The sequence below is a fragment of the Leptonotus elevatus genome, chromosome 12, assembly GCF_054856555.1.
Source record: "Leptonotus elevatus isolate MCC_2025b chromosome 12, RoL_Lele_1.0, whole genome shotgun sequence".
In the NCBI taxonomy this organism is placed as follows: Eukaryota; Metazoa; Chordata; class Actinopteri; order Syngnathiformes; family Syngnathidae; genus Leptonotus; species Leptonotus elevatus.
Window position 1 is genome coordinate 12,523,855 of NC_141250.1, and position 27,149 is coordinate 12,551,003.

At 37.9% G+C, this 27,149-nt stretch overlaps 2 protein-coding genes and 1 long non-coding RNA gene across 4 annotated transcripts in view; 1 reads left to right on the forward strand and 2 right to left on the reverse strand.

Moving 5' to 3' along the window:
- Nucleotides 1-13,731, forward strand: part of LOC147164605 (glypican-6-like) — an 86,060-nt gene extending 72,329 nt beyond the window's left edge. For both annotated transcript variants that reach the window (XM_086090578.1, XM_086090579.1), the window contains 3 exons: nt 9,093-9,229; nt 10,173-10,348; nt 11,675-13,731. In XM_086090578.1, coding sequence (XP_085946704.1) covers nt 9,093-9,229; nt 10,173-10,348; nt 11,675-11,880 — 519 coding nt within the window. In that variant the 3' untranslated portion in view covers nt 11,881-13,731. The remainder of the gene's footprint in view (nt 1-9,092; nt 9,230-10,172; nt 10,349-11,674) is intronic.
- Nucleotides 7,097-9,902, reverse strand: LOC147164606 (uncharacterized). Its single transcript, XR_015096621.1, has 3 exons — nt 9,806-9,902; nt 9,060-9,205; nt 7,097-8,206 (listed from the first exon to the last, which is right to left on the reverse strand). It is a non-coding gene; the product is annotated as an uncharacterized LOC147164606 (long non-coding RNA).
- On the reverse strand, nt 13,694-20,519 carry dct (dopachrome tautomerase). The gene is made up of 9 exons (XM_086090580.1): nt 20,023-20,519; nt 19,655-19,954; nt 19,136-19,236; nt 18,731-18,897; nt 18,466-18,645; nt 18,255-18,390; nt 17,979-18,180; nt 14,639-14,902; nt 13,694-14,559 (listed from the first exon to the last, which is right to left on the reverse strand). Exons 1-8 carry the CDS (start codon nt 20,303-20,305, stop codon nt 14,730-14,732), a joined length of 1,542 nt encoding a protein of 513 aa, XP_085946706.1. The 5' UTR covers nt 20,306-20,519; the 3' UTR covers nt 13,694-14,559; nt 14,639-14,729.
- Nucleotides 20,520-27,149: the final 6,630 nt, after the last annotated feature.

Here is a 27,149-nt window from a genome sequence, read left to right on the forward strand (position 1 = left end):
ACGGGACGGGTGGCAACTCTAATGCAAAATCAAGCTGAATATCATCACATACTAGCTATCATTCAGTCTTATTCACTTTCTGCTCATGTCGTAATTGCTTAAAAACATTTAATCCAGTACAAGATAAGATTTCGTCTTTAGTGGAAGCCCCAAAGCCCAACACAATTTGTTCCGTGACGCTGGTCCGCTGTCAGCCATCCATCCATTTGCTATATGGCTCGTCTTAATTAGAGTCACGGATGAGCTGCAGCCTATCCCAGCTGAATTTGGGTGAGAGTTGGGGGATACTCTGGATTGGTCGCTGGCCAATCCTACATATAGACAAACAACCATTCACGCTCACATTTGCAGCAATTTTAGAGTTTTCAGTGGAGGCACGAGGAGTACATGCAAACTCAGAGAATTAAACTCTAAAACTCTGAGGAAGGCTGGTCGACTTCCAAAGTATTTTATATATGTATATATAATTGTATTTATTTTTTATGATATCATAGTAAGATGTTTTGAAAATATATTTTCTTCTACATGTAAGTAACATCACTGTTTGAGAGAATGGCACTTTTACTACCACAGGTCACCTGCAAGAGGCACCAGTGAGAAAGAATTGACAAGAGTATAAACCAATGAATAATTACATACAGAAAAACACCTGATTACTAACACTATAGAACAAAAATCTCTAACAAAAATAATTATATATTATAGAACACCTAATAAGGGGAAACTCTGGTATTGAACATAGTGAAATGCATTGTGGGACTATTCAAATTAATTAATTAATTAATTAATTAATTATTAGCTTAAAAACAAAAATATTAAGTTTTGTTGTACAGTCAACAGTGCTAGCTATGTAGCTTCAATAACGCTATGTCCACACAAAAAAAAGAAAAGAGAAAGATTGCAGGGCAGTATGCATTCACTCACACCAGATTGTCTGACCGCAGGAAGTCCCCAAATTGAATCGTTATACTTATAAACAATGTACAGTACATTATAAATGTTTTGTCATTGCTTCACTGATAGTTCAATATGTCAAGTAAATAAGACTTAGATGCTTTTATTTTGGAAATTATTAAAATATATATATTTTTGTAAGTGAAGTCTAGAAAGACTCTTAAAAAAAAGTAGCAAATTTGTTACGTGAGATCTTGAAAACTCTTTTTTTTTTAATTAAAATAAATATGATAAATCAAAAATATTGCTGTCTTTAATTTATTTTAAATTAAAAAAAAAAAATTCATAAGCATCTCTGTTTAATTTATTTTATTTTATTTTTGTAAACACTTCCAATTAAGTGGCGAAACCGGGTGCCATTTTTATGTTAAGCAGGGTGGTCAGTATCTGCTAAATGTAACTATTAAAGTAACTTGTAACAACTGCAACCTATTTGCCATATAAGCTAACAGATAGCCTTAACTTTTCTTCTTCTACTAGTACCTTTTCTTCTTGTTGGCACTATTTTGTACAGTCTGGATGGCCTGCAAAGCCACCCTGCCTTTCATAGGTCACACATCTGTGTGGGAGAGGAAACTTGTAATTGCGATGGTCATCTTGAGTTCACCACAAGAGCAGAAAGCACACTTGCAGATTTTTTTCCTCATCAAGGGATGGATTCTGTCACATGTTAAAAATTGGTTGAGATGTTTAAAATATTTTTTACATTAAGCTTTAGATCAAGATGTTTTGGTAATATACGACACATTCTCCACTTCACTGCAGCGTTCCATTTCTTGCTGCCCTCCTCTCAAATTAATCACCCTAACAGCCACATGCCGAAAAGTCAATAAACTACAGGAGACTTTTGTTCTATTTACGTTGTTATTGTTAGCTATCGCGTCTCATTTTGACTGATGGATTCGATAAAGTTAGGTTTTCACAAGTTACCAACTGAGCTGGAAACTGGCAGCTAGATTTGAACTGTGGCAAAGTAGCACAAAATAACCAAAGAGCAATGGCAATTTACAGTGATGCACCAAAAATAATATTCCAGATTGCTTTATTTGCATATCAGCTTGCATGCGAAATAGCAACTCCGACCTTGGAGTTGCTAATTTGTAGTCTTGCAACAACAAAGAGAATTGGATGGTACGAGACTGGACAGCTGACACTCTCAAGGTCTCTCTGTGTTACACAACGCGTCAAAGTCGATCTGCGTTGCAAGATCTTATGGCCGAGGAGGAGATTCATTGTCTGGACCAAAATTTATCAGGAATTTGATGAGGAAGCAGAGCTATTCTGACCGTGGCCTGTGAGAAACTATTCCATTTCTCCTCAGAGCGGTCACTGGTCAGCCTAAGGCCTGGCGGGGGTCTGGTATGAGCGCCGCTCTACTCCCTGACCTCTGTAATTGAGACGCAGGAAGAACACTGCAAACGCGTATCACATGGAAAACTATTTTAACGCAGACTGCCGTAGAGGTTGCCAGGGAAAACAAGTCCATCGAGGAGTCGTCTGCCCCTTGCGGTTTTGGTGGCGAGGCCTGCTGCGGACTCTGTGATTAAAAGGAACACGCGCTAATTTAGCTCCTACTGGCAGCCACAGTAGAAAAGTCAGTGTCAGGCGGGCAGGACATCCCTAGATAAATGGCTGTTTAAATAGATACTGAACGAGGCAAAAAGCCAGATGGAGTTGCTCACTGAAGGAGAAACTCAAAGGGTCATGCGTCAGGTTTTCGTCAGATACCCTAAAGCCGTGTTTCCACCACGCGGCACAGTTCAGTTCAGTTCACCGCAGTGCGGTTCAGATCCATAAATCCCGATCAGGCTTGCACCGCGGGTTGCGTAGATAGGATGCGTACAGCTGGGTCAACTACGTCAATAGTGTGACATCATAGCAACAAGACAAGATGTAATTGGCCAGTGAATTACGGCAAGATGATAAACACGAGCCAGTCGAAAAACAACAGCCTGTTTCTGTTTCAACTGCCGCCATGTCTTCCCTCATAACATTTCTCAACCTTCTCCTAGGTCTTTCTCTAGCTCTTTGTCCAGACAGGTCCATTCTCATCATCCTACCTACATACTCACTATCTCTCCTCTGGACGCTTGCTTCCTTGTTCCTCAGACAGACCACTTCATTGATGGTCTATATTCCATTTCATGTCACAATTAGCTGAGTCAGAATTTGAGAGTAGTCTTCTTTTCCCCACACACGCGAATGTTTTTTTTCTCATAAATATTGAACACATTTTATATTTAAGATTTTTGGCGCGGACTTTGTTTTTTACCTAATCGTCGGGACAAATTCATGCTTTTAACACACTTCAGACCACAGCATCATCCTATTGGATACTGGTTTTGTTTGTCTACCAGGCTTGAATATGGTTTCGCTAACTCTCTCTCTCCAAAATATCTACACAGTAAATTTTGTAAAGTATGTTTTCCTCTTAACAGAGTCTATTTGGTCCCTCTCGAGTCAAATTTACACTTGGAAGAGAGTAAAATATTCAGAGTATTGCCTATATTATGACAAAAAGGTTTTTCACTCGGAAATTCTAAGTACATTTTAGAGGGAATTTTTTAAGTTAGAGTTGAGGAACAAACTCACGACCTTCAGCTTAGGAGACTGCCACTCTACCACCTGAGCTATGCCACTCCTACTGTTTACTAATATCCAAAAGGAGACCAAAAACGAGGTACGAGGATTCCAGCTGACAAGAGATACGCTAACACACAGTAAAAGCAGCATGGCTCAGGGGGTAGATTGGCTGTCTCCCAACCTGAAGATGTGGGTTTGTTCCTCAACCCTTGAGTGACTTTATTTATTTATTTATTTTGTTTTATTTATTATTATTATTTTTATTTTATTTTTATTTATTTATTTTTTTTATTTTTATTTTTTATTTTTATTTTCTATTTATTTATTTTTATTAACAAACTAGTAAAATTTAGTCAAAAGCTCTCCTTGCAAAATGTACTTAGAATTTCTGAGTGAAAAATCTGGAATAGGTATTTTCGCGGGATAGGCAAATTCTCTCGAACACTTTGAGTAAAAAACTTTGAGTAAAATTCACTCTGAATATTTTACTCTCTTCCAAGTGTAACTCTTACTCTGTTTAGAGTCGAACCAAATAGACTGTTCAGAGTACAATTTATGCCACAAATTTTACTGTGTAACCTTGGCTGTCCTGATGAGCTCATTTCTCACCGTCCAAACTGGTCACTCCTCGAGAAAACCTCAACATCTTCATTTCGAGCACCTCCAGCGCTGCTTGAGTGCCACCATTTCAAATCCGTACATCATCACCGCTGTCTTCTAAACCTTCCCCTTGATCCTAACAGAGGCTCTTCTGGGCTGAGCCCTGATGCAATCCCACCTCCTCAGTCACACCTACAGCACACGTCACCATTGTTCTGCTCCTCTCATAAATGTCCTTTACTATTTTAAAATACTTCTCTGCCACCTCAGACTTCCTCTCTGGGTACACTGTCATAGGCTTTCTTGAGATTGACGAAGAAACAGTGCAGCTCCTTTTGACCTTTTCTGTACTTCTCCAACTAAATAAAACCAACATTAGTGCTAAACATGGCTTATTAGAATGATCTCTTGTGCTCAGCCATCCTCATGATTACTGAAATTGAAACACTTTTACCATCACAGTCATCTGCTTAGAATGTGAGTCCAGTGAATATTCCGCTTCACATACATTTGGGCGTCCTTTCAGAGTAAGTCAAAATGAAGAAGCAAAACACTGTTTCAGAGTTAATCTTTTGATTACTTTGATTGCTGGTTGAAATGAAGTCCGCTGAGGCATGTTTGACATTCTGACACCACCTACAATTACAGTTACAGATGATGTTTGGGCTTTTTTTTCTTTTCAGGAATAGTTTGGTCTAACTCCACATTGTAAAACATTTGGGGCCAGTATGGAGTTTGAATGGCACAAAATTTCAAATGATGAGTCACAGATTCAAACGCAAACTCTTGTATTGCCAAAAACATCAAGTATGGTGGCCCACATAGGTCATAAAAAGATTCTGGGCTGGTTTACTAATTATGGACGCATAGACTATGATGATGATTAATTGACTACCAGGTGTTTCTCAACATATAGTGTACACTGGCTGTATTTTATCTTGAAATTTAGGTATCTGAAAAGGGCACAGGAAAGCTGCCAGGTACAAGTGCAGAGCTCACATTGAGTCATTCATGAGCAGGGTTATTATAGTTTTGGAATTTTTCATTTTAGTTAGTTTTTATTTAGTTTTGAGTCTTGCTTTTTAAATTTAGTTAGTTGTAATTCGTTTTCAAGGTGGTTCTGTTAGTTGTATTTCATAAATGCTTAGTTTTAGTTGGTTTCAGTATTGGTTTTAGTTTACAAAAAAAAAAGTGTATTACTTGTGCGCAATATTTAAAAAACACCATGGGAGCAACGTCATCTGAAGGTGCTTTTCTATTGGCTGCTGCTAAATGATGTCACTTTTGTGTGACACACTTTCAAATGTCCTCATTGCGGTTAATATAAAAATAAATCTACTTAAAATCACATTTAAAATCATCCCCAAAGGCTCATGCCGTAAATGTATTACCAAAGATTAAAACGAAGGACATTTTTGCTATAATTATAGTTAGTGAAATATAGTTTCAAATAGTTTTCCTTTTTTTAAAAGCATTTTAGTTTAGTTTTTTATTTCGTTAACGAAATTGTTTTTTGAATTTTAGTTTTAGTTTTTTCGTTCGTTTTATTTGACTAAAATAACATTGCTCATGAGTGTGTGTGGCAAATATTGGAAGAAAAGCTGTGGTGCATCTGCACACAACACGCCCACTCTAAGAATGCAAACACAATTATCTCATTGGCTCATGCTGTTTTTTCCCCCGTTATTAATTATTCTCTGCAAACACTTCCCCGTGTGTCATACAGTGTGTAAATAAATACTCTTCTGCAGATCCAATAGAAGTTGCAATGAGGAAAGCAACTTTTAAGTTGTGTTTACTGCTGAACTAATTTTCTGATTGTGGTTTTGTAAACATCTTGTCTCCTATAGTTTGAAGAAAGAAACCACAGGGCAGCTTTATTAAGCATGCAACAGCCATGCCCCACTTTTTCTGAGATTCCAGTATTATTCGAGCCAGAGAGAAACTTCTTAGAATAAGAGGCTTTTTGGTGGGAGATCACAGGCCATGAAGCTGCGGCACGTTTGCCTTCACTTAGGACAAAGGGGTGCTGAGAAGAAGAGCAAAGTGAGAGGAGATCACAAGAAACGATGAAGTCGTAAATTCTTGGTGACAGGCTTGCTGCACTTTTTCTTACCTCAAAGCTGGAGTTGGAGTTTGAATTGTTTCATATATTTTGGATCAAAGCATAACAGCTGTCAGTCACTCTCTTTGAACAATGCTCATAAAAGCAATTAGGATTTGACCCTTTGGTTTTTGTGATGGTAACCTGTTGTTCTTTTTAGTGTTTGAGGTTTAGACCTCCAAAAGGATCGAGTTTTAATAATGTAACCTATTGCAGAATGCCCTAATGTGACGTCGACTTGCACCGTTAGAAAGAGACTTCAGTTCATACAGTACTCTCTTTCCCAACTCTGCCTTCCTCTAGGTCATATCGCCTTCTAGTGGACATTTATGGTAGCTGCATTCAGTGGGTCTCGTTGCACTTGTTATTTATTTATGTACAACGTGAGCTAAAGAAAAAAGGAGCCTGACCTTTCCCAGAAGCATCTTTATTGTTCTGTGAAAATGTTTTCCCTCCCTTTAAGTGACGCCCATTAATCATCAAATGCATAATCGTTTTCCTTTGGCACTTGATTTATTTGCCACTTAATCTGACTCAGAATATGTCAACAAGAGAAAGAAATTAGATTTTGTATCACAGTGCAGGAAGCAACATTTAAACAGTGAGCTGATTAAATAAATAAAAAACATTTAAATAATTATAATAATAATAATAATTATTATTATTGTTATTAGTATTATTTAGATATTGTATGTATATATATTGTATGTATGTATATATATATATATATATATATATATATATATATATATATATATATATATATATATATATATATATATATATATATGTATAAATATCTATACATTTATATATATAATTTATATATTGAAATGAATTGATTAGTCAGGCAAACATTTCATAGTATTCATGGTAGTCGTAGTACTTAATACTAATGTTGTTAATAATAATAATAATAATAATAATAGCTGCATGGTTGCCCTAGTGGTTTACATGTCTGCCACACAGTTCTGGGGTTCGAGTATCAGTTTGGTCACAGATGTGTGAAGTTCTCTGCGTGTTTGAGGTGGGTTTTCTTCAGGTAATTTGGCTTCCTCCCACATCCCAAAAAATATACATGTTGAAGACACACATTTTTTCACAGGTATGAATGTGAGTTTCACTGTTATAGGTGCCCTGTTATTTACTGATGAGTAGCTCAGGGTGTAAAATCCATTGTTGTTGTTATTATTGTTATTATTTATTTATTTATTTACCCTTCCTCTCACCCACTCAGCTGTGATTTTGTGAAATTGTCTTCAAAAATATTGTAGGTCATATGAGAAGGCACTGAAAAAGGCCTTGATTTGGCCTATAGACTATAGCACACCTGTGACCCTAATTAGGATTAAATTGGATGAAAAGATAATAACAACCAAGAAGCAAAGCTATTATAAGAGGGCCTTTGTAGTGCTCTAATAATTTGAAATAGTTTGTGCGACTTGATTAAAAGCTTCCAGCGCACTTACTTTTAGCAGCAGATTAAAACAGAATACATTAATGTGTTCCCATTAAGTATTTAGAGTGTTTATACTTCTGCACACAGAGGCTCAATCATCCAAATGAAGCAACAATAAGCAAAGACATCCCAAGTCGAGGCGTAGTTCACATATTTCTGCATATTTGCGTCAGTAAAATGTAACTTTTCACTCTGGGTTCAATCCACATCTTTTCACGGACCTTGCAGATGTCAAGTGACGTTAAACTAATCTTGAACGCGCAAAGGTTTTTAGTCCAACATCGCCCGATCGTCAATCTGTGGCAGCACAGAGTGAGTCTGCGGTGACCCTCTAGGCAGCATCAGAGCCGCTGAGGTGCCTTGGCATCAGTGTGACAGGATTAACACATCAAAAGCGCCGCGGAGGCCCACAGCGGCGTGGCGCGCTCGGCGCAGCACCTTTCATGTTCTGCTCAAGTTCACCGCAATTTCACGAGCCAACCTGCAACCCAGGCACCCCCCTCCACCTAAAAAAAAAAAAAAAAAAAGATAATGCGGCCAGCCCGCCTTTATCAGGCGCTCTCCTCAGCTCTGGCAAAATATGTCACATTTTGTGTGTTTGATGAAAGTTTGGACTAGTTCAACATGTTCAAGTCAGAAAGCGCATAATAAATGATAAAGTGAGATCTGTAAGAATGTTTGGGGGGGTTGTCATTGCTGCCCACTCGCTGACCTTATTCTGCACAAACTCGTTATCTACATGACCCCTAAAGCAAACCAAATACCAGATGTTTCTTGATAAATGTTTCACTTTTTACAGATACAGAAAACCCCAGCATAAGCACAGTTTGACATTTTTGTTGAGAACCCAGCCTCTATTTTTATTCACTGTTTTTGTGCTTAGGCAAAAGCAATAAAATTATTCTTATGCCGCCATCTTGTGGCTTTGATGATGTGAGTTGAGGAGCTTCTTATACACAAAAGTATCCTTTGCTGCCCTCTTGATGCCAATGAACTATGTAAAAGTGAGTTGAGGAATTTCATTTAGACATTCATTCGATTAATTAATGTTCTTTCTACATGTAGCACTTTTGCAGGATTTTTGGACCATAATTTTCTTACTAGTTGAATGTCAAACCAACCTGAATTTGATGTGTCAATGGTACTGTACAGTGCTTTAATAGTAAGCGGGTCTATTTTGGAGATATAGTTGGGGAGCACACTTTTCTCTAATACCAAGCTTTAAAGGTTAACAATGAACAGAAATGCGATCCAAATTTGAGTACTATTGTACAAGCTCATTCAAGGTTCCAATGAGGCACATTAGGTAAGACACGGCGGTGTGTAATGACCCCATAACGGCCACATTAAACACTTTACCTAATGACCTTTATTCTCTCTCGCTCTTCTTAGGTTGTTGACATAAAAGAGAAGCTCAAGCAGTCCAAGAGATTTTGGTCCAGTCTGCCTGAGGAGATGTGTGGGGACAGCAGACTGACTTCTGGGAATGCTACTGATGAGCAGTGCTGGAATGGACACACCAAGGGGAGGTAAAAGGCACCCTCAGGGGTTATGCGGTCTGTAGTTTTGCTATTAATGTAGCATTCAACACTGCTGGAAAATAGGACATAATGCATTTTGAGATTTTGAGGTCTGACCTCAAAACCGTTCCTTTGAATTAAAAGTCAAAATTCTGTTGTTTTTCTTTTCAGATGTCTGAATATGTAGTTACTTTAAGATTTAATGAGGTGCATTATGTAACCATGAAAATAAAAATAAAGTAAATATCAAAATTTCAAGGTTTTTTTTATATGAGCTGTTTGGTCAATTTTTTTTGCTTTGACTCAAGCTAAATTTTGAGAAATGGGCGCTGTATTTTAACAGTAAACTCAACTCACTTCAAAACAAGCAGGCAGTCAACAATTCTTCAATAAAGTTGACTGTCAAACAAAACAAAGTTCTGTATTTGAAACAACCAAATTCTCAATGCTAACACACAACGCAAATTGGCATAGATGGATTGATGAAGTTGTGGTTTTAGAACCCTTAAAAGCAACAGATATTTGAATGCACAATTTGTACACACACGTAGACAATATGACAATAATCACAGGATCCAGACTGACCTTCATGTTCTTCTGAAGGGAACAAATGGTGTTCTGAGAAGCAAAGTAGAATGGAGTCACACAAATAATTCACTGCTGCTTTATCAAAGAGGCCACTTTAGTGTGTCAGAAGTTCGGAGAGTTATTTTTTTTATTGACTGGATGGAATGTTGTGTCGTCTTGCAGTGCTTTATCTTCACACTCAAAGGCGACTCATGAGAGGGTGACTCACCAAAAGATAATGTTCTCTTCTTTCTTTTAAGATCAACTTTCACAATATGTCTTTGTGTGTTACAGAGCACAACATGTACACTTAAAATGAATACCGAGAAATCTGGCTTGCTTTTAAAAATATACGTCCTCATTGTTTTTTATCCTCTCACAAAAGGTATTTCCCAGAAGTGGTAATGGACGGACTGACCAACCAGATGAACAACCCTGAGGTCAATGTGGACATCACCCGTCCGGACACGTTCATCCGTCAGCAGATCATGGCTCTCCGGGTGATGACCAACAAGCTGAAAAACGCCTACAATGGCAATGATATTTACTTTCAAGACTCAAGTGAGTTTATGGGTTGTACTTTTTCTCTGCTCAAGTCATTAACGCTGCACCTATTTTGCAGTATAGGTTGCCTATGGACAGTTTTTGTTATCAGCCGGTCAGTCTTATTTCCTCTTGGTGATGATAAAACCCGACTGCCAATTTTAAAACAAAATAGCTACTGGTGTGAGCCTAATAATGCTACTAGTGTAATTGAAAATATTGCTTTAAGAATGTTAAAGTTGAAGCCAGCAGCTCATTTAATCCTTCCATCAATTTTAATAGCTGAGGGTGAGCTGGAGCAAATTCAGGCTAACGTTGGGTGAAAGGCAGCTACGGCACTTGTTGCCAGCATACTCACATTTAAGACTAGTTTAGAGTCTTCACGTAACCTAACATGCAAGATTTGGGAATGTCTAAGGAAGCTGGAATACCCAAATAAAAGCCACGCAAGCATTGGGGGAACAAACTCCACAGATAGCCAAGATTCGAAACCAGAATCTTTCGACTGCGGGCGGGTCAGGGAAATGCATGTATATGTATACACAAACAACCATTCATATTTGTATTCACATCTATGTGCAAGTTAGAGATGTACTTAATTAAATAGGGAAAATAAAATTAAAACATTTAAAAAAAAGTGAAAATACTATATATATATAATTCAAAAATAAATATAAATGGAAATAAAACAACAACAACAACAAAATATATACATTTAAAAAAAGTTTTTAAAAAAATTATAAAAAATTATAAAAAAAAAGATATATATATAAATATGGAAATAAATACAAAAGCAAATATATAAATACAATTATAGGCAGTCCTCGAGTTACAAACGGGTTCCATTATTACGCTGGCGATGTAACCCGAATTTCCACGTAAGTTGGGTTTCACCAGTCGAAATTTACATTAAAAAAGAAACAAAAATACATTTAAAAAATAAATAATGAAATAAGATGCTGTACTTACACTGCTGAGCGGTGGATGGAATAAAAGAGGGAAGGCTAACAGACAAGCGCTAGCACTAGCTAAGCAGAAACACTAGGGTCAAAATGGCAAACGAGGCGCAACCGTCGTAAAGTCGAAACGTCATAGGTCGAGTACGTCGTAACTCGAGGACTCCCCGTAAATGTCAATCAATAAATACATTTAAAAAAAATAAAAATGTAGCACCTGGAGCTTATCTGTGTATGTTTTGGTCATATATGCAAAAACGTTGAAGTCCCTTGTTTATTAAAAGCTTATGAATACACTGGACAAGTGTTTTGTCCAGCCAAAGCAACAGAAAAAAAGACTAAAGATAATGTTCGGAATGAATCAATGTGTTTGTTTTCACCACTGTAGGTGACGAGGGCAGTGGCTCAGGCAGTGGAAGCGGCTGCACAGAAGCCTGCCCCACAGAGGCCGACGTGCCCCCTCCCGAAGCCCCGGGCGTGGAAGCCGACCGGCGGGGCCCAGTGGACGGCACTTCTTCAACCCGTGCGCCCCCCGTGGGCCTCTTAACCACACTGGCCTTCTCGTCTTTGATACTCCAAATTCATTGGAGATAATGCAGGGAGAAAACAGGTGGGGACGACCTTTGCCAGACAGTATTCAGGCTGAAGAAGTCAAGTCAGTCATGCATCAATACTCCCACTTTCCCAAAGAATGCACATCCATTGACTTGATAGTTGACAACGTCATTCCTCTGTCCAACGCTGAAGCCCACCCCACAAACTCTGCTTGAGAGATTAAAACTATTTTTTATTAAAGAAAAAAAGAAACTCTTTGCACATACAGTATATGACAGGCAGTAATGTCTGCCTCCATGTGGAAGAATATAGCACGCACTTTGATTGTTTTGACTTTTTGTGTTAAGAAAAAAATATATGTATGTGTGTGTAAGATCATTTAAAAATGTGCTTATGATGACTTAAAGTGGTACCGTTATGTTCAATGAAACATTTAAATCAAATTCAAAGGATTTAATGGCAGGTGTTACAGGGGCATACCTTTTAACCTGCAGCTTTCATTGCTATGACATCATCAATACTTATAATGGATTTTCTTTCATTTTAAATAATATATTTTTTAATTCAGCTCTAGTATTCTTACAATGATTTCAACCATGTCTTAATAGTCTGTCCTCATGCCATATACTCATATAAAAGGGAAACGGCTCATATTGTATATTCTTATTTGCCATGCAACAGATTAATTAACTTTCTGCAAAATACTTTTATTTTGATTTATTTTTTATCATTTGTTTTTAATTACCGGGAAAGTAATCTTGAGGTTAGACAGTCTGTGCTGATGTGCCTCCATTGCCATTCTGTACGGTAATTTATTCACAAGGCTAATTGTGAGTCCCTCCATTGAAAGTACAAGCAAAGTCTGAATGCTGAAAACTATTCCATCACTATTAAAGAAGTTGTACTCATTAAAACACATTTACCTCTTTAATAAAAAAAAAAAAAAAAAAAAACATTATGAAGGCCGGCAAACTGTTGTTTCGTTTAATTGGGTGCTTCTAGTCAAGAATTTTGTATGTTCCAAATTCCCTGTGATAATGAGAGTGAAGGCTAGTTCTATTATGATCCTAGAAAACCTGCAGAGAGCATTTCAGTGAAGACACACTGAATGAAGAAAGAACAAAAAACAACAACATATGGAATCACCCAATTGAATCCTTAATTGCAGTCAGTTATTATCACACTTTCTCGCAAGCAAGACTAAAATAGTTTTTTTTTTTAAATATTGTATTAAATAGAAATTTAATGAAACACCCAACCTCTACATTTCTCCCCCCTTCTTTTCAAATATTGCTCACACCCAAGTCACCACTCTACCCTACTACCGGTAACTGATTGTGATAGCAGGCTCTTAAATAAGAAAAATAAGGAACACAAGTATTTTTGGTTCAAAACTACTGCAGCATTCTATGACTATAAGTCGCAAAAATGCCCCTGGAAAAGGACAAACTACTTCGTGCATCTCAAAGTGTGCCATTTCTATAGCTGTACTAGCACAAGAATGCCGAATGTAAAGGGATTATTAAGGAGAGTGCGCGTCAAAATGCAAAGAAAAGGGGCCCCTGATCGTGTTTTGTGAAGCCTGAACGTTGGTGTGTGTGTGCAGCGCAGGCGGGCTGGAAGGCGACCACAGTCACCTGTGAAATGAGAATCCGTGGAGAGTGGAGAGCGGACAGGCCTCAATGCGTCTCGTCAGTAGAGCGTTTTGTTGAGGGGGTCGGTCGGGGGCCTGGCCAACCAAAAGCAGCTTCTGCGCACTTGTGTCATTCATTTCATAACATATCAGCAAGGACTTATAGAAGTGTACAGTGTGTCATTCAAAAATGAGTCTTTACAATGAATAGTACTCATGTTTTGTATCATCAAACCTTTAATGGTAATATTTTTGCAATAAAAGGTTGGGGGGGGGGGGGTGGGCTATCCAGAGGTGGAATTGCTTCAAGTCAATATTGTTTATTTTTCATCAGTGCATTGTTGTAGTATGAATTTACATTTGAATGAACTTGGTTTGAATTTGATTTCAAGCAGATGAGCAAATATGCCTTACGGTGCAATTGAAAGGGATTGCATTCAGTGTTTTTCTACTGTTCTTAAGAATAAATATTTGTTAAAAACATTCCAATAGGTTTTCATTTGTGTTGACTTGGGAATTTAAAATACAGACTTTCTTTCTAAATAGTTGACACATTTTCTGTGTCTATATATATTTTTTATTCACCATTATTACATGATTTTCATTGTTTCCGTATGTTATTGTTATACAACAGTGATTCACATCCATTGTGCAGCGGCATATTAGTGTGCCGTGAGAGCTCATAAGCTCGTCTTTTTTTTGTTTTACAACAAACAAATGTATCACTGTTCACCAATTTGTGTCGGAGATGTGCAGTGACAGCAGAACAATTAAATATTTTTCCACGAGAAGGCAGAAGGTACAATTTTGAGATTGGCTAAACATACTCAGATTTTAAACTGAGTAAATCAATTTGTGAGTAAATTAATTAAATTAGTTTTAGTATATGCATATATTTAATGTAACATTTTTGTTGGGTGATGTACTGTGAGATTTTTCTTGTATAAAATATGTGACTTGACTGAAAAATATTGGGAAACACTGAAACATTCAGCAGAGGTTGAAACCCCCATTTCAGTTTTTATGTGTTGGCCAATTTATATCTTTTTTCTTTTGGATCAAGTGCTCTTGCGGGATACACACACACACATATATATATATATATATATATATATATATATATATATATATATATATATATATATAAAAAAAAAATATATATATATATATATAGCCCATGGACCATAGCTTCCCCAACCCTGATCTACATGTAGGTTTCATTTTTTTCTCTCTACTTCTGCAACCTGATAGGGATCTAAGCTTCCTCCGTGTACTTCCTATGTGTAAAGTCCGCTTTTATCAGGGGTTCGAAGCCTGTGTTTTTGCGCTGGCGTAGGTAGAGCACGAAGATAAGGAGGAGCGCCAGGAGCCCAATGAAAACTCCCCCGAGAGTTGATCCCACCACAAACACGGCTGATCCACCTGCATCTGAAAGAAAGGAAAGGCGATAAGACAGTCATCATTGGCAATCGAATGCAGAATTGTCTACGTCCATTTTCAATACCGCTAACCTTTCTATCCCAGCTGACTTTGTGGTGAGAGACAGCCAATCAGTGGCTTGTATGGTTGCCTGTCAGTGGTGAGGTTAGGGGTTCAAATCTGTGATCTTTGCCCTGCCAATGGATGGCAACCAGTCCAGAGTGTACTGTGCCTCTCAAAAGTCTCAGACTCCAGCTCATCAGCGCTATTGACAATTCCGACCTTACGTCACAAGTCAAATTGGCAGCCAACTGGCAAAGGAAGCTCTTCTCTCATTGAAAAGCATTGGATTTGGATAGTTGTAATTTGATTTGTCAGGATTATTTTTATTTTAAAATGTGATGAAATGTCGTTTGACTATTATGTAACAATCTGCCTGGTTTGTATGCTCGTCACAGGCAAAAGCAATACAATCCGCTGTCACCGTGGAAGCATTTGCATTGCGTTGCTTTGCGGTAATATCAGGAATGCCAGGTCGTTTGGAATTGTTAATAGAAAATGGATTGGCATTTAATGACATTCAATGCAATTCAATGTTTTAAAAAGATATATTTTTATATTCTATATTTGCACATGCATACTAGCATTATTATTTTTTGTTTTTTTACAAAGAGCAAAGTCTAGCTAATTAAGTGTCTCATAGATCCCATAAGTAGAATTTTAAAACAGTGAAGAGTTGAAGTGACTTACCAACTGCATGATTTAAAAAAATATACTTTAAAAACTAAACACATAAATAACTGAAAAACGAGTAAAAAGTTTATGGTTAAATATTTATATGGAATGTCTGTCTATTAAAAAAAAAAAAAAAAAAAGAGGAAATGATTGGTAACAGTTGTTGTGCCAAAGTAACCTTGCTCTGCAAAATGAATTCTCGCGGTACTCCCTTGAGTGAATCCCAAAATCAATCTGGTTATTGCCATGTTAGTGCCAAAGTAGTTACCCCTGAAAAAAATTAAATTACCTGCCGCGGGATCTTGTAACTTAAAACATGTGGAAGAAAACCGAAAAACATTCATCAGATTCGCTGTGGCGACCCCTTAATGGAAAAGCCGAAAGGAAAAGGTGGAGAAGAAGAAGTCCTTTGAGCTTTTTTCGATGAGTACTGAGATTTCCTACTGCGTGCGTGGTCATTGAACGCACCTAGATTTCATTGCAGTATGCGAGCGTGCTCTTACTTTTCTTTTGTTTATCTGCAATAAATATTATTTTTCTTATTACAAAACCTTGTTTCTAAAACTCAAAAACACACGTGTCTTCATCATGCGTTTATTGAAGAACAAGCCTAGCCGGGAGGAGATAAATAAATAAAAAATCGGGGCTAACTTCTTTGGTCCAACACCTGTTCACGTCGGTGAAGCGTGAAAGAAGAAAAGGAGGTCATACAAAAGCATCACCGAGCGCAGGTATACAAATAACGTACACGTTAACAGTTAAACATGTTTTGTTGTTGTCCAAATTAATCTCTTATTTTGTGTGTTTGTGTTGTTAGGTCCCTTTAGTTGTTTCACTGTGAACACGCTCTTAATTGGTATACGGTTTATTGTCCACAGATGACCTTCTAGTGTGCGAAAGTTAGCTAGGTAGCCGCTAACGTCAGAGAGACCAACATCAACACACGACGAATATTCCCCCCCCCCCCCCCCCCTCTTCTACCGGACCAGTGGAAAGAACTGTCCCTGGATTATCCTTGGAAACATTACAAACATTTTGACAGGTAGGAAGTCTTTCTCGTTACTGCTATGGTGCAACTTCAGTGTGACGTCATTATAAGATTTTAAATATCAGCCTCAAAATTAGATTAGTGTATATGATTTATATTTTTAAAAGGAAGCTACCTAGAGGTGGTTTGAGTATGTTTAGGGACGACTCTTAAGAGAATGTAAGTTTTTTTAAATGCTGTGGTGTTTGGTTTGGTGAAAGAATGACTTGGCTGTTCACATAGCGTAGGTGAATAAAAGTTGAAGATTTGTGAATGTGCTGAGAGAAGTCAGAAATGTTTCTGTATGTACTATATCAATGAAAAATACACCATTATGGTGCCACGTGGACTTGGGTAGCTTGGTCATTCATTGTTCAGTTCACATTCTGTATAATTCTGGCAAGCTTTCATAGATCCGTACTGTAGGCCTTGAATTTGACACTTGTTCACTAGACATGCACACGTTTCTTTTCTCCTCTTTGTTCTGTGTTCTTCCTTTATGTTTAGTCAGTGCAAAACAACCTTTACCTTGACCTTTTGTTATACTGCTGAGTCTTTCATATTTAATTTATGTATAAGGGTTACTGTCAATGTGTGATCAAGTACCCTGCAATAGTGTTTTACATTTCACTAACATTGCAAACCTTACATCACGTTTCTTGTTTTTGCAAAGTATACTTCAGAAGACCATCTAGTCTTTTGTGTATACAGTTAGGAAATAACACGTCAATCTTAAACATACTGAAATCATCTGACAAAAAGGCTCTGCTAGTAATTTTGCTCACAGAAAAACAACCAATCATAATTTGTGAAAAATTCACACCCAACATGTATTAATAGATCATATGCTTGAATTTTTTATATGTTTAAGAGCCTTATTTTTGCATAACAAAAATAAGAAATGAATGTAATGACACAAGATTCATGTACCGGTACTCAAGTCAGCTGTGTTTAATTCCAATACCTCAAAATCCTCTCTTCATCACGAGTTTTGGTGAGTACACAATTACCATTTTTACTTTGTACTACTTATTTATGTAATTGTGTGATACATGTTACAAATGTTAAAATGGATGATTCATGGCGTCTACTGTCTTAAGCTAATGTCACTTTCTACTCTGTTCTACATTGCAATTATTTTTTTCCAATTAGCTATTGTTTTAAATAAATATTTTTACACTTGTGTGGCAGATAAAATATTAAAGTTTTGCCTGTCCCGCTAGTAAATATTCTAATCTTCCCCTTGCTATTCACCAATATTTCACCTCATATTTGAGATTAAAAAAAAGAACGTTTTAACTCTGAAATTAACTATTTGCTTACCTTCAAAGGCAACGGCGTAGGAATACCCCAGCTGCTCTGATGGTATGTAGATCTCCTCATTTGTGATTGGAGGGAAGAACGGAACCATGTTGAAGTCCCTGTTATGGCCGATGGGGGCCATTTCATCTGGGAAGCTGGCATTGGATGGGACGAACCTCCTCATCCACTCATCAAAAATGGCATCGGTGAAAGCGTGGAGAACCTGAAAGGCAAGCAGTCAGATTTCAACACCCCAAGCGTTAGACTTCTGAGCACCCTGGGAAATTGGACCCTGACCAAGAAGATGGGGTCATTGGCTGCGGAGTGAGGCAAAGAGCTGGTTCCGTTGAGCAAAGAATGGACCAGGTTGTGAAGATTGTTGACGGTTTCATCCAGTTCACCGGTGGGTTTATCATACCCTTCCAGGGCGTTTCTGTGTGTTCAAACATTGCTTAATAGATTGCAGTGTAATAATGGATGGCCGAACATGTCTATTCTAGATGTCCACCTAAAACTGAAGGATGAGTTGGTGAAGTATGGAGGGCTGTCAAAGTCCCGGATACCAAGGCAGCTGCGAACATCACTCATGGTGGGCATAGTTGTGTTAGCTCCTCTCATCATACCTCTCTGAATCAAACCCTCATTGGTGCCATTGCAAAGCGTCACCAGGCGATTGTAGTCATCCAAACTGGAATGAGTAGCACAAATACTTTGTGATTAGTGGCAATCATGGCACATTCAGTATCCACCTTTCTCAGTGCTGTAGTGCAGACCTGTTACACACCACCCCCCAGTTAGAGAATCTGGACTGGTTACTGATGAGGGAGGGGTTGTCTGGGTTTCGTCCTCCCAGCAGAGCGTCTGTGCACACGTCACAATTATTTTGCCCTGTAGCAAAGTTCCAGTAAGGTACTGCAAAATTTTCATTGCCAGTCAGCCTCTGTGGGGAAAACATTTATGAATATTAGTGTGCTTTTAGAAATTTTGGTTTTGTGTTTCTTAGATGGGCTCCATTAAGCAAATTTGACAGATTGACGTAATGCATTCATGAAATTGATACTTTTTTCAGAAATATGTTCTGTTGTAGTCAATGTATTGACAAAATCATTCAAAGTGGCACTTTTCACTTAATTTTCAAATCCAAGTTTTTTTGGGAAAACCACATTTTTTTTGTTTACCTGTATGTCTCTTTCCAAGCTGAGAAGGTGGTACCTGTGCCAGGTGATGAACGCAGGTCCTTTGTGGGAGAAATCGATTGCTTTGAATGGGCGACCAGGACCTATACGGAAATAGTATTTGGAAATAATATGTTCGGAATTGAGGGGGAAAATGTACTTTTGTTATTTAAAAAAATAAAATACAATTACTGAGTTCAAGGTGTGAGCAGACAGTAGTTCCTAAAGTTTCCTGCTAAGAACCTAGATGGCAACTACATTAATACTGCCATGAGCCAAGAACTGGCTGACAAGAACAGTGAATTATGCAGTTATTTGCTGTAATTTATACATTAATAGCTCAATGTTTTTTTTTTTTAAAAACACGACCCCCCCCACCCCCCAAACAAAAACAGTTCTATTCAACTTTTGTGGATTTTCTGAACCTGGATAAATTAGAATCTAATAATCATTGCGTGACTCGACTCGTAATCAGTGTTTTTAAATGTAAGCATTTTGATGAGAATAGCTACAAGAATTTACCAAGCAGAGTATCTCGGACAGAGTAGTAGTGTTGCCACACGAAGAAATCGTAGATGGAGATGTTGGCAAACTGGGGCTCAGTTCCATTTGGTCCGAGGAGGCCCAGCCAGTGCTGGGTGGCGATCATGTAATCTGGATGGATAATGGTTTTAGCCAGTTGCAGGGCATCCAGGAACTCCTGGAGCTCTGCAGAGGTCAGCGTGTGGATGTCTTTTCGAATGACGGGAGTTTTTCTCTGGTCACAGTTTGGTCCGGTCCAGCCAAATTTGCACTGCCCGCAGTCATAGCCTGCAAAGTTGCCTGACAAAAAGTATTATGCGTCACAATTAGGGGGATTAGTTAAATTAACTGTACAGTACATTACTCACCATTACACCTGCAAGTCTGGTTGAAGAATTTGGTGGGCCATCTCTCCCGGTCATCAACGTTTCTGAGCCTGTACGGTCCTCCCCAGGGTTTGGTGTCGACCCGGACAGCGGTGCAGTTTCCTCTCCCTGTCATTGTGCCGCATACGTTTGCAGGATCGGAGCCCAGGGCAGGGCAGCACTGCTTGGACAGAATACCCTCCACAGTGCAACACGCTCGGGGGAACTGAGCCTCGCCAGGTCGCAGAAATATGCAAAAAAGGCTGAAAAGTAATAGGCTCGTCATTTTCCACCTGCTTGGTTATTCTGGTCAGTGGCGAAAAATCAGCTTGTTGATCAACTGATAATTTAGTTCCTCTTGGAATCTCCCTCTCTGTTGAGGTACCCCTGCTTGAGTATCTTCAAATTAGATACGAAGAAAGTTTGTTGAAATGGCACTTAAAGTCGAATCATCTTGTGTTCCAGTTGGTTTCATGCACATTAAGGGCAGCACATATTTTGTCTTGGGGCTTTAGTAGAGCTGGGTGGGATTAGACTAGTTGGTCTTGTGATGATCACCTGACAGGCTGGACTGAGATGTGAACCGAGAAACATGTTTGCCTGCAGGGGCCATTAGGCATAAGACTTTAATGCACTTTATCAAGACTCTATTCAAATGGTTCTCTGAAAAGTTGAATCAGATTAAGGTTTTAACTGGCAAAATATATAACAATAAGTGGGTTAACATAAGTGCACAAAATAACAGAATGATTATATTAGCAACTGTTGTCATTTCCAAGAAATCCCAGCACCCTCTCCTAAGGACAGGAGAGACTTTTCAATGAATCTTCGCTTTGTTTTCCAAAAGGGAGGATGATGCATGAGGGAAATCAATGTGATTCTGAATGAAAATGGTTGGGAATCAGTTACTTGTAATACATTACAAAATTAATATTTTGCCAACAATAATGGTAATGCATCAGTGTAATCAACATATTTGAAACAAATCAGCTTTGATATGTCATATCTAAGCAAGTAAAGGAAGGATAAACTTGTGCAAACACATCGGGCATGCAAATATCAAATAAATTGTATTGAGTATAAAAAAAAAACATATTACATGTCATTTGCTTGTTAAAGGGGTTAAAGTCAACCCAATTTTTTGACAATAAGAAGAAGAAGAAATAGAAAACACAGCATGTGCAGCAATAATGGCACCCCTCTTTGATATTTGTTTGCACACCCGTGATGACAGCTTCCAAACGTTTCTTGTTGCCATCCCTAAGCTTTTTGCACTTCTCCGCTGGTATTTTCCCCCATCCTTCCTTTGCAAATTGTTCAAGTTTTTGAATGTTTGCAGGTTTCTTTTCGCAATGGCACATTTCAGCTCATATCAAAGATTTTCAATCGGATTGAAATCAGGAGTCTTTGCTGGCCATTTTAAAGCAGTATTAGTAGGAGGATTTTTCCTTTTTAAACATTCCTGTGTGCTTTTGGATGTGTGCTTTGGGTCTTTGCCTTGCTGGAGGACCCATGACCTTCGACTCAAACCAAGTTGTCTAACACTTGGTAGGACATGTCCCCCTAGAATGTCTTGATAATTCTCTGATTTCATGATTGCTGTGATATGATTAAGGCTTCCGGTGCCAGATGTAGTCTGTATACAAACTGTTGACATGCATTGCGGGAAAGCTCTATTTTTGTTTCATCCGTCCACAGAATATTTTCCCCAAAGAATTGTGGTTTGTCCAGGTACAGGCAAAGGTTAGCCATTCTTTTTTATGTTTGTCTCAGGAATGGTCTTCACACATGAAGCCCTGTTTTTGGTTCAGTATGTGCATATGGTACTTCTTGAAACCATGATCCCAGACTGTTCCAGGTTGACTTTCAGGTCTTTGGATGTTTAACGTGGTGTTTTTTTCCACCATTCGCACCAACCATCGAAGACTTCTGTCAACCACCCCCCCCCACCCCCACACACACACACGTCCATGGAGGTTCTTGACAGTTCCTTGCTCGTCAAACTTCTTAATACCATTACCACTGCTGAAACAGGGCTACCCAAGTCTTTGGAGGTGGCTCTACACCTTTTGGAGGTCTTGTGTTTGCAAATGATCGCACTTCTGACGTCCTTAGACAGCTCCTTTGTTTACACGATTGTGACAAAGGAAAAGGGGATAAAATGTGGCTTTTTAAAACATCTAAGTCATCATTCATTGATTAATTCATGTCAATTGGGCACAGAGAATTTATTAATTAATTTAAAACCGAGAATTCGGGTGAGTCACAATGGTGTTTCCATACTGATTTACAGGAAAGGGTGCCAATACCAGTGACAAAGGGCATTTTAAGTTTTCTATTTTTTACGCCCATTATTTATTGTTTATTGTTTTATATGTTGTTGTTTTTTTTAATCATTTGGTCTTTCGGATAAAACACAAGTTCTCCATAGAAAATAAAATGTTTTACTTGATAAATTTTTTGAGAAGATATTCCACATTATGTACTTTACCTTCATGGGTGCCAACAATGGTGAGCAGGACTGTATGCTTATCATGTGGCTCACAAGACCCCTCGAGCATCCCTTCTGTTGCACTTGTGACTGCGTTTCGACCGACGAAAGAATCAAAATTTGGTCATGATTCAGTCACACGACTCCCGGGTTTGTCTCTTTCACCCGGCAATCCCACTGCATTCCGGCCGCACACCTTGTGACTACTGACGCTGTAAGTCACAGTACGGAATTTTATGTCAAAGCGAGACTCGACAGCACCATAAACGAGGAAAGGATTATTTGGACGTTTGAGCTTATTGCTTTTATGTGAAAGCAAAGACGCATCCACCCACGTTTCATTGCAACTGATGTCATCATTTGTTTTTGCAATAATTACCAAGCCAATGTGAAGAAAAGGTTATAATGACAGCTTGATGTAAATATCCTTTTCGCTCCTGATTGTGTTTCCTATTATTTTCATTTGTTTTGCCATATAAATGATAGCCACAGTAAATAGTTCATCAGCTCAGGACCTAGTAATACTACAGTATCAACATAATGGCGCCATAAATGAAAGCTCTTGTGACCGCTGAGTCTTTTACACAAGAGGCCTCGTGAGCTTGACTGGACTGATGGGGATTAGAAGAATTCCTGCCTGCAGTCAACAGGAATGCCGGAATGATTGCGCTTTTATCAGGTGTCTGGAAGAGCAGAGACATAATAAAGGTGTCAAAATGAACCGCGATTGTGATATGATTTGTATTGGTCAAAGTTTTGGGGCTCACTGTGCGACAGACGGATCATTTTTGCCTGCTCAAAGTGTGATCCAATTTGCAGATTTAAATCAAATCAAAGGAAAGATAAGCAGCATTTAAAGTTATTTAGGTGAAATATAAGACACGTAAATCATTGGCGTCGGGCCGAAACCTTGATAGTCACTTTTCATTAGACCCCAAAAATTATGTTTGTTCACCATTGTTCTTTTTATATATATATATATATATATATATACACACACACACACACACACACAATGACCAATAGTTTAGATTTTTTTTTTTTTAAACCTATTAATTTGAGCTAATTTTGGCTTAAGAGGTTTTAGCCCGATGCCAGTGAAATGTGTGACGGTGCATTTGAAGATTTGCTTCATAACATTTAAGTTTGACAGTTCACAGTACACCCAAAGCACAAATTTTAATGTGCACATGTGTGTGTTTATAGAAACAAAACAAAACAATTCCCCACACACTGAATTATAGCCTGTCTGTTGAAAAATGTACACCAATTGTTAAAAAATTTGATTTGCTATCCACTGTTGTCATAAGAAAGAATAATTGTTTTTGCTGTATTTTGGATATTGCCACAAAAAAAAACAATTACAGTGAACTGTTTTTTTTTTTTTACATACGTCAACTTTGATTGCTTAGGAAGAAATTCTAAATGGCAATCTTTGCTAAAACAATTTTTGTTTGTTTACTAGTGTGCAATCATACATACAGTACTTTTAATAACAGCCTTGATTATTCCTACATAAACACAGGATGGTGCCAAAGAGCTGTGGAGATACTAAGTGTGACGTTTATGGAATTTTTAGGTGCAGATACTGTATGAAGAGTGACAACATATGACTGGTAGTCCTAAAAGATAGTATATATTTAAACTTGAATAATTTGAATATATATATATATATATATATATATATTAAATAAGATAAAACACTAAAAACAATATAAGATTCCCATAATCCTTATTGTTTAAAAAAAAAATCTGACAGATGTCTTGCAGCAATATGATAAAAACACATCATTGCTTATGGCACAATTATTGCTATGTATACTTGTCTTAAGTGTTCAGCCATTTTCAGTCTGAAGTTTGACTATCTTGCATATTATTATGCAAATTAAAAAGTACAAATTTAAGTTTCAACTTTTTTTAAATTATTATTATTAATTGTAGTACCGGTAAGTTGTTCATCTTGCATGGGATGGGTGAGCAGCTCTCACACACTGCAGACTGCAAAAACAATAATATAATCGCTGTTAAATTGGTATTCACATAACACTCCAAATAAGTTTTAGTTGTGATTACTCTATTGGGTTTGCTTTGCATTCAGTATGGCAGGCTGTCCCTTTGAGTTTTGCAGCGAGAGTGGTGCAGTACCAGTCGACAATAGGAGGAGGGCAGTGTTGCCGTGTCTGGAGGACACTAGTTGGCAGTAGAAGGGACAAGCAGCCCTGACAGTTTGAATTTCCTTCAGGATGCTCTGGCCAAATATGCCATGAAATAGTCTGGGATTGGACATCTTTGTACTTTAACTGTCTCCATTTAAAATGTCCACCATGCCGAGCGGCGTCTGGGAGCGCAACACAGTAGCCTGGGTGGTAGGCAGCCATGTGAAATGAGTAGCCTGTATAGAGTTTTAATCCTCTTTAAGACTCCTATCCATCTCCAAATTAATATCTAGGGGCCACACATCCCTCCGCGAGCAGCCTGTGTCTGTGCGCGTATGTGTGTGAGAGCCACTTCTCAAATTATTCACTGGAAAATAAGATTAATAGTTATGCTGGGAAACACGCTTGAGGTCAATTAGTTGAGAGATCCTGCGATAAAGTCATTACGCTACGAAGCCAATTCAAGGACATGAAGAACCGAGTCGTTAGAGGTCAATATGCGTTAAAATCCAATGTGAAGATGCTATCCCGGCTCACCAGTAGAAAAGAAACCTATAATACTCATTACATGCATTTAAATGAGGCTGTCCTAATTACTAATCAGTCTCTTGTACTATTAGAGATGGAAATTACAAGTACAAAACAGAGCCTTGGGCCTCATTCACTCAGAATATATTAAAGTTTACTTCAGTTGGGTGCAAGTGTCATTTGAGTTGTGCCCACCTATTAGAACTGTCACAAATAAGGATGGACATTCGACTGACTTTGTGACAATTTTTTTTTTTACTATTTTATATATATATATATATATATATATATATATATATATATATATATATATATATATGAAATGTAATCATTCAACCAATTTGCACAGAATAGTCACTTAAATATCTTATTTCATGAGTCAGATTTGAACAGAAACCCTCAAAACTTTGTCATAAGAAAGAATGAGCATTAACTAAATTTGCTTGATCAACTTTGAAGTAGTGTTGTCACGATACCAACGTTTTGACTTCGATACTATACCTGCATAAAATACCGCGATACCGATACTGAAACGGTACCTCGACAAAACTCTAAAACGTCAGCAAAAGCAGCAAAATTAAAACTGACAAAAGAACTTCAAATTATTATTATTTTTATTATTAATTCAAAATATTGGGATGTGTACATGTTAATTTATGTACATACTGTATATATTTATGTTTATACTGTATGTGCTTTCACATTTCATGCCATATTCTTGAAGTACTGTATTTGACTGCATTTGATGTCATCCGTTTTAAATATTGGCCAAACAATGGCACTCCAATGACTCAATGTAACGTTGCTTGAGTGTGTGTGCATGTCTATGCTCTTCTCCATTCCGCTCCCAATTAGTCGAACGTGTAATCAAATACTACAAACTGGGAACAAAACACACTCGACTTATTTTTTAAGCGAAGTGTCAAAAATGCGCCACAACCTATGTCTGTTGCTCTGTCAGTCGTCTGAGCTTTTTCTATGCATAACTGTGATTTCCCACTGTGTGCCTGTTCGTTGAACGCACCGTGAGCTCTTGTTACAAAACGTTTCTAAAACAGAAAATTTAAAACCATACGTGTGTTCTTTCATGTGTTTATTAGAAACATGCGTAGGCAATGCCAGTGCTGCTGCGTGGCTTGCACTCTGCTTGCGCGCTCCCGTGGAGCCTTAATTAGCACGTCATACTTTTCAACGAGGAGTGGACAGCCAGCGAGAGCTACACTTAATAAGCTTAATTAGCGCTTTATGCTTCTCAACAAGGAGTGCACTTTAAATGAAATAATTAATTAATCAATTCTTATTAGAAGAATATCTGTTATAATTTTAGATGGCTAAAAATACTAACTTAAGCGTGGTCAGTCTCAGTCGCATATTTTATTCCAAGAGTCAAAACAATTGTAGTCTAACTCATATTTGTAATATGAAATGGAACAGCAGACTTAGTGACTGAACACTTGTGTCTCAAAGTAATTTTCTTCAAGTCAAAAATTAAAAGCAACTGCGCCTCTGTTGGTTACAGCCAAGTAGTGCACTCAGTTTTGCCTAAATGACTTTGAGACAATTAATAAACTAATCTATTCCATACAATCAATGGTCGATTAATTGACTGATTATACTCATCTCTTGTCATCCATGATCTCATTTCAATGAACGATCACAATCAAAAATTGTGCAACACGAAAGAACAATAGCGATTATAACGGAACAGTGCTATGTGTTGTCTTTTGAAAAATAAAACCATACTGTGTATTTCCTGTTTATTTTTATTTTCCCCAATCAGAATATTGGCTAGACCTCTTGAGTGAGTCTTTCTTCAGTGATTCCCGCCCACCACTCTGGCAGCTTTACCCATTTACATTTGAGCATAATGCCGGCATTAGAGGAAGCACAAGGAGGCCCTGATAAGTTACAAAGTGCTGCAGGGGTAAACCTCGTAAGAGAGGGCTTGGGAGTTA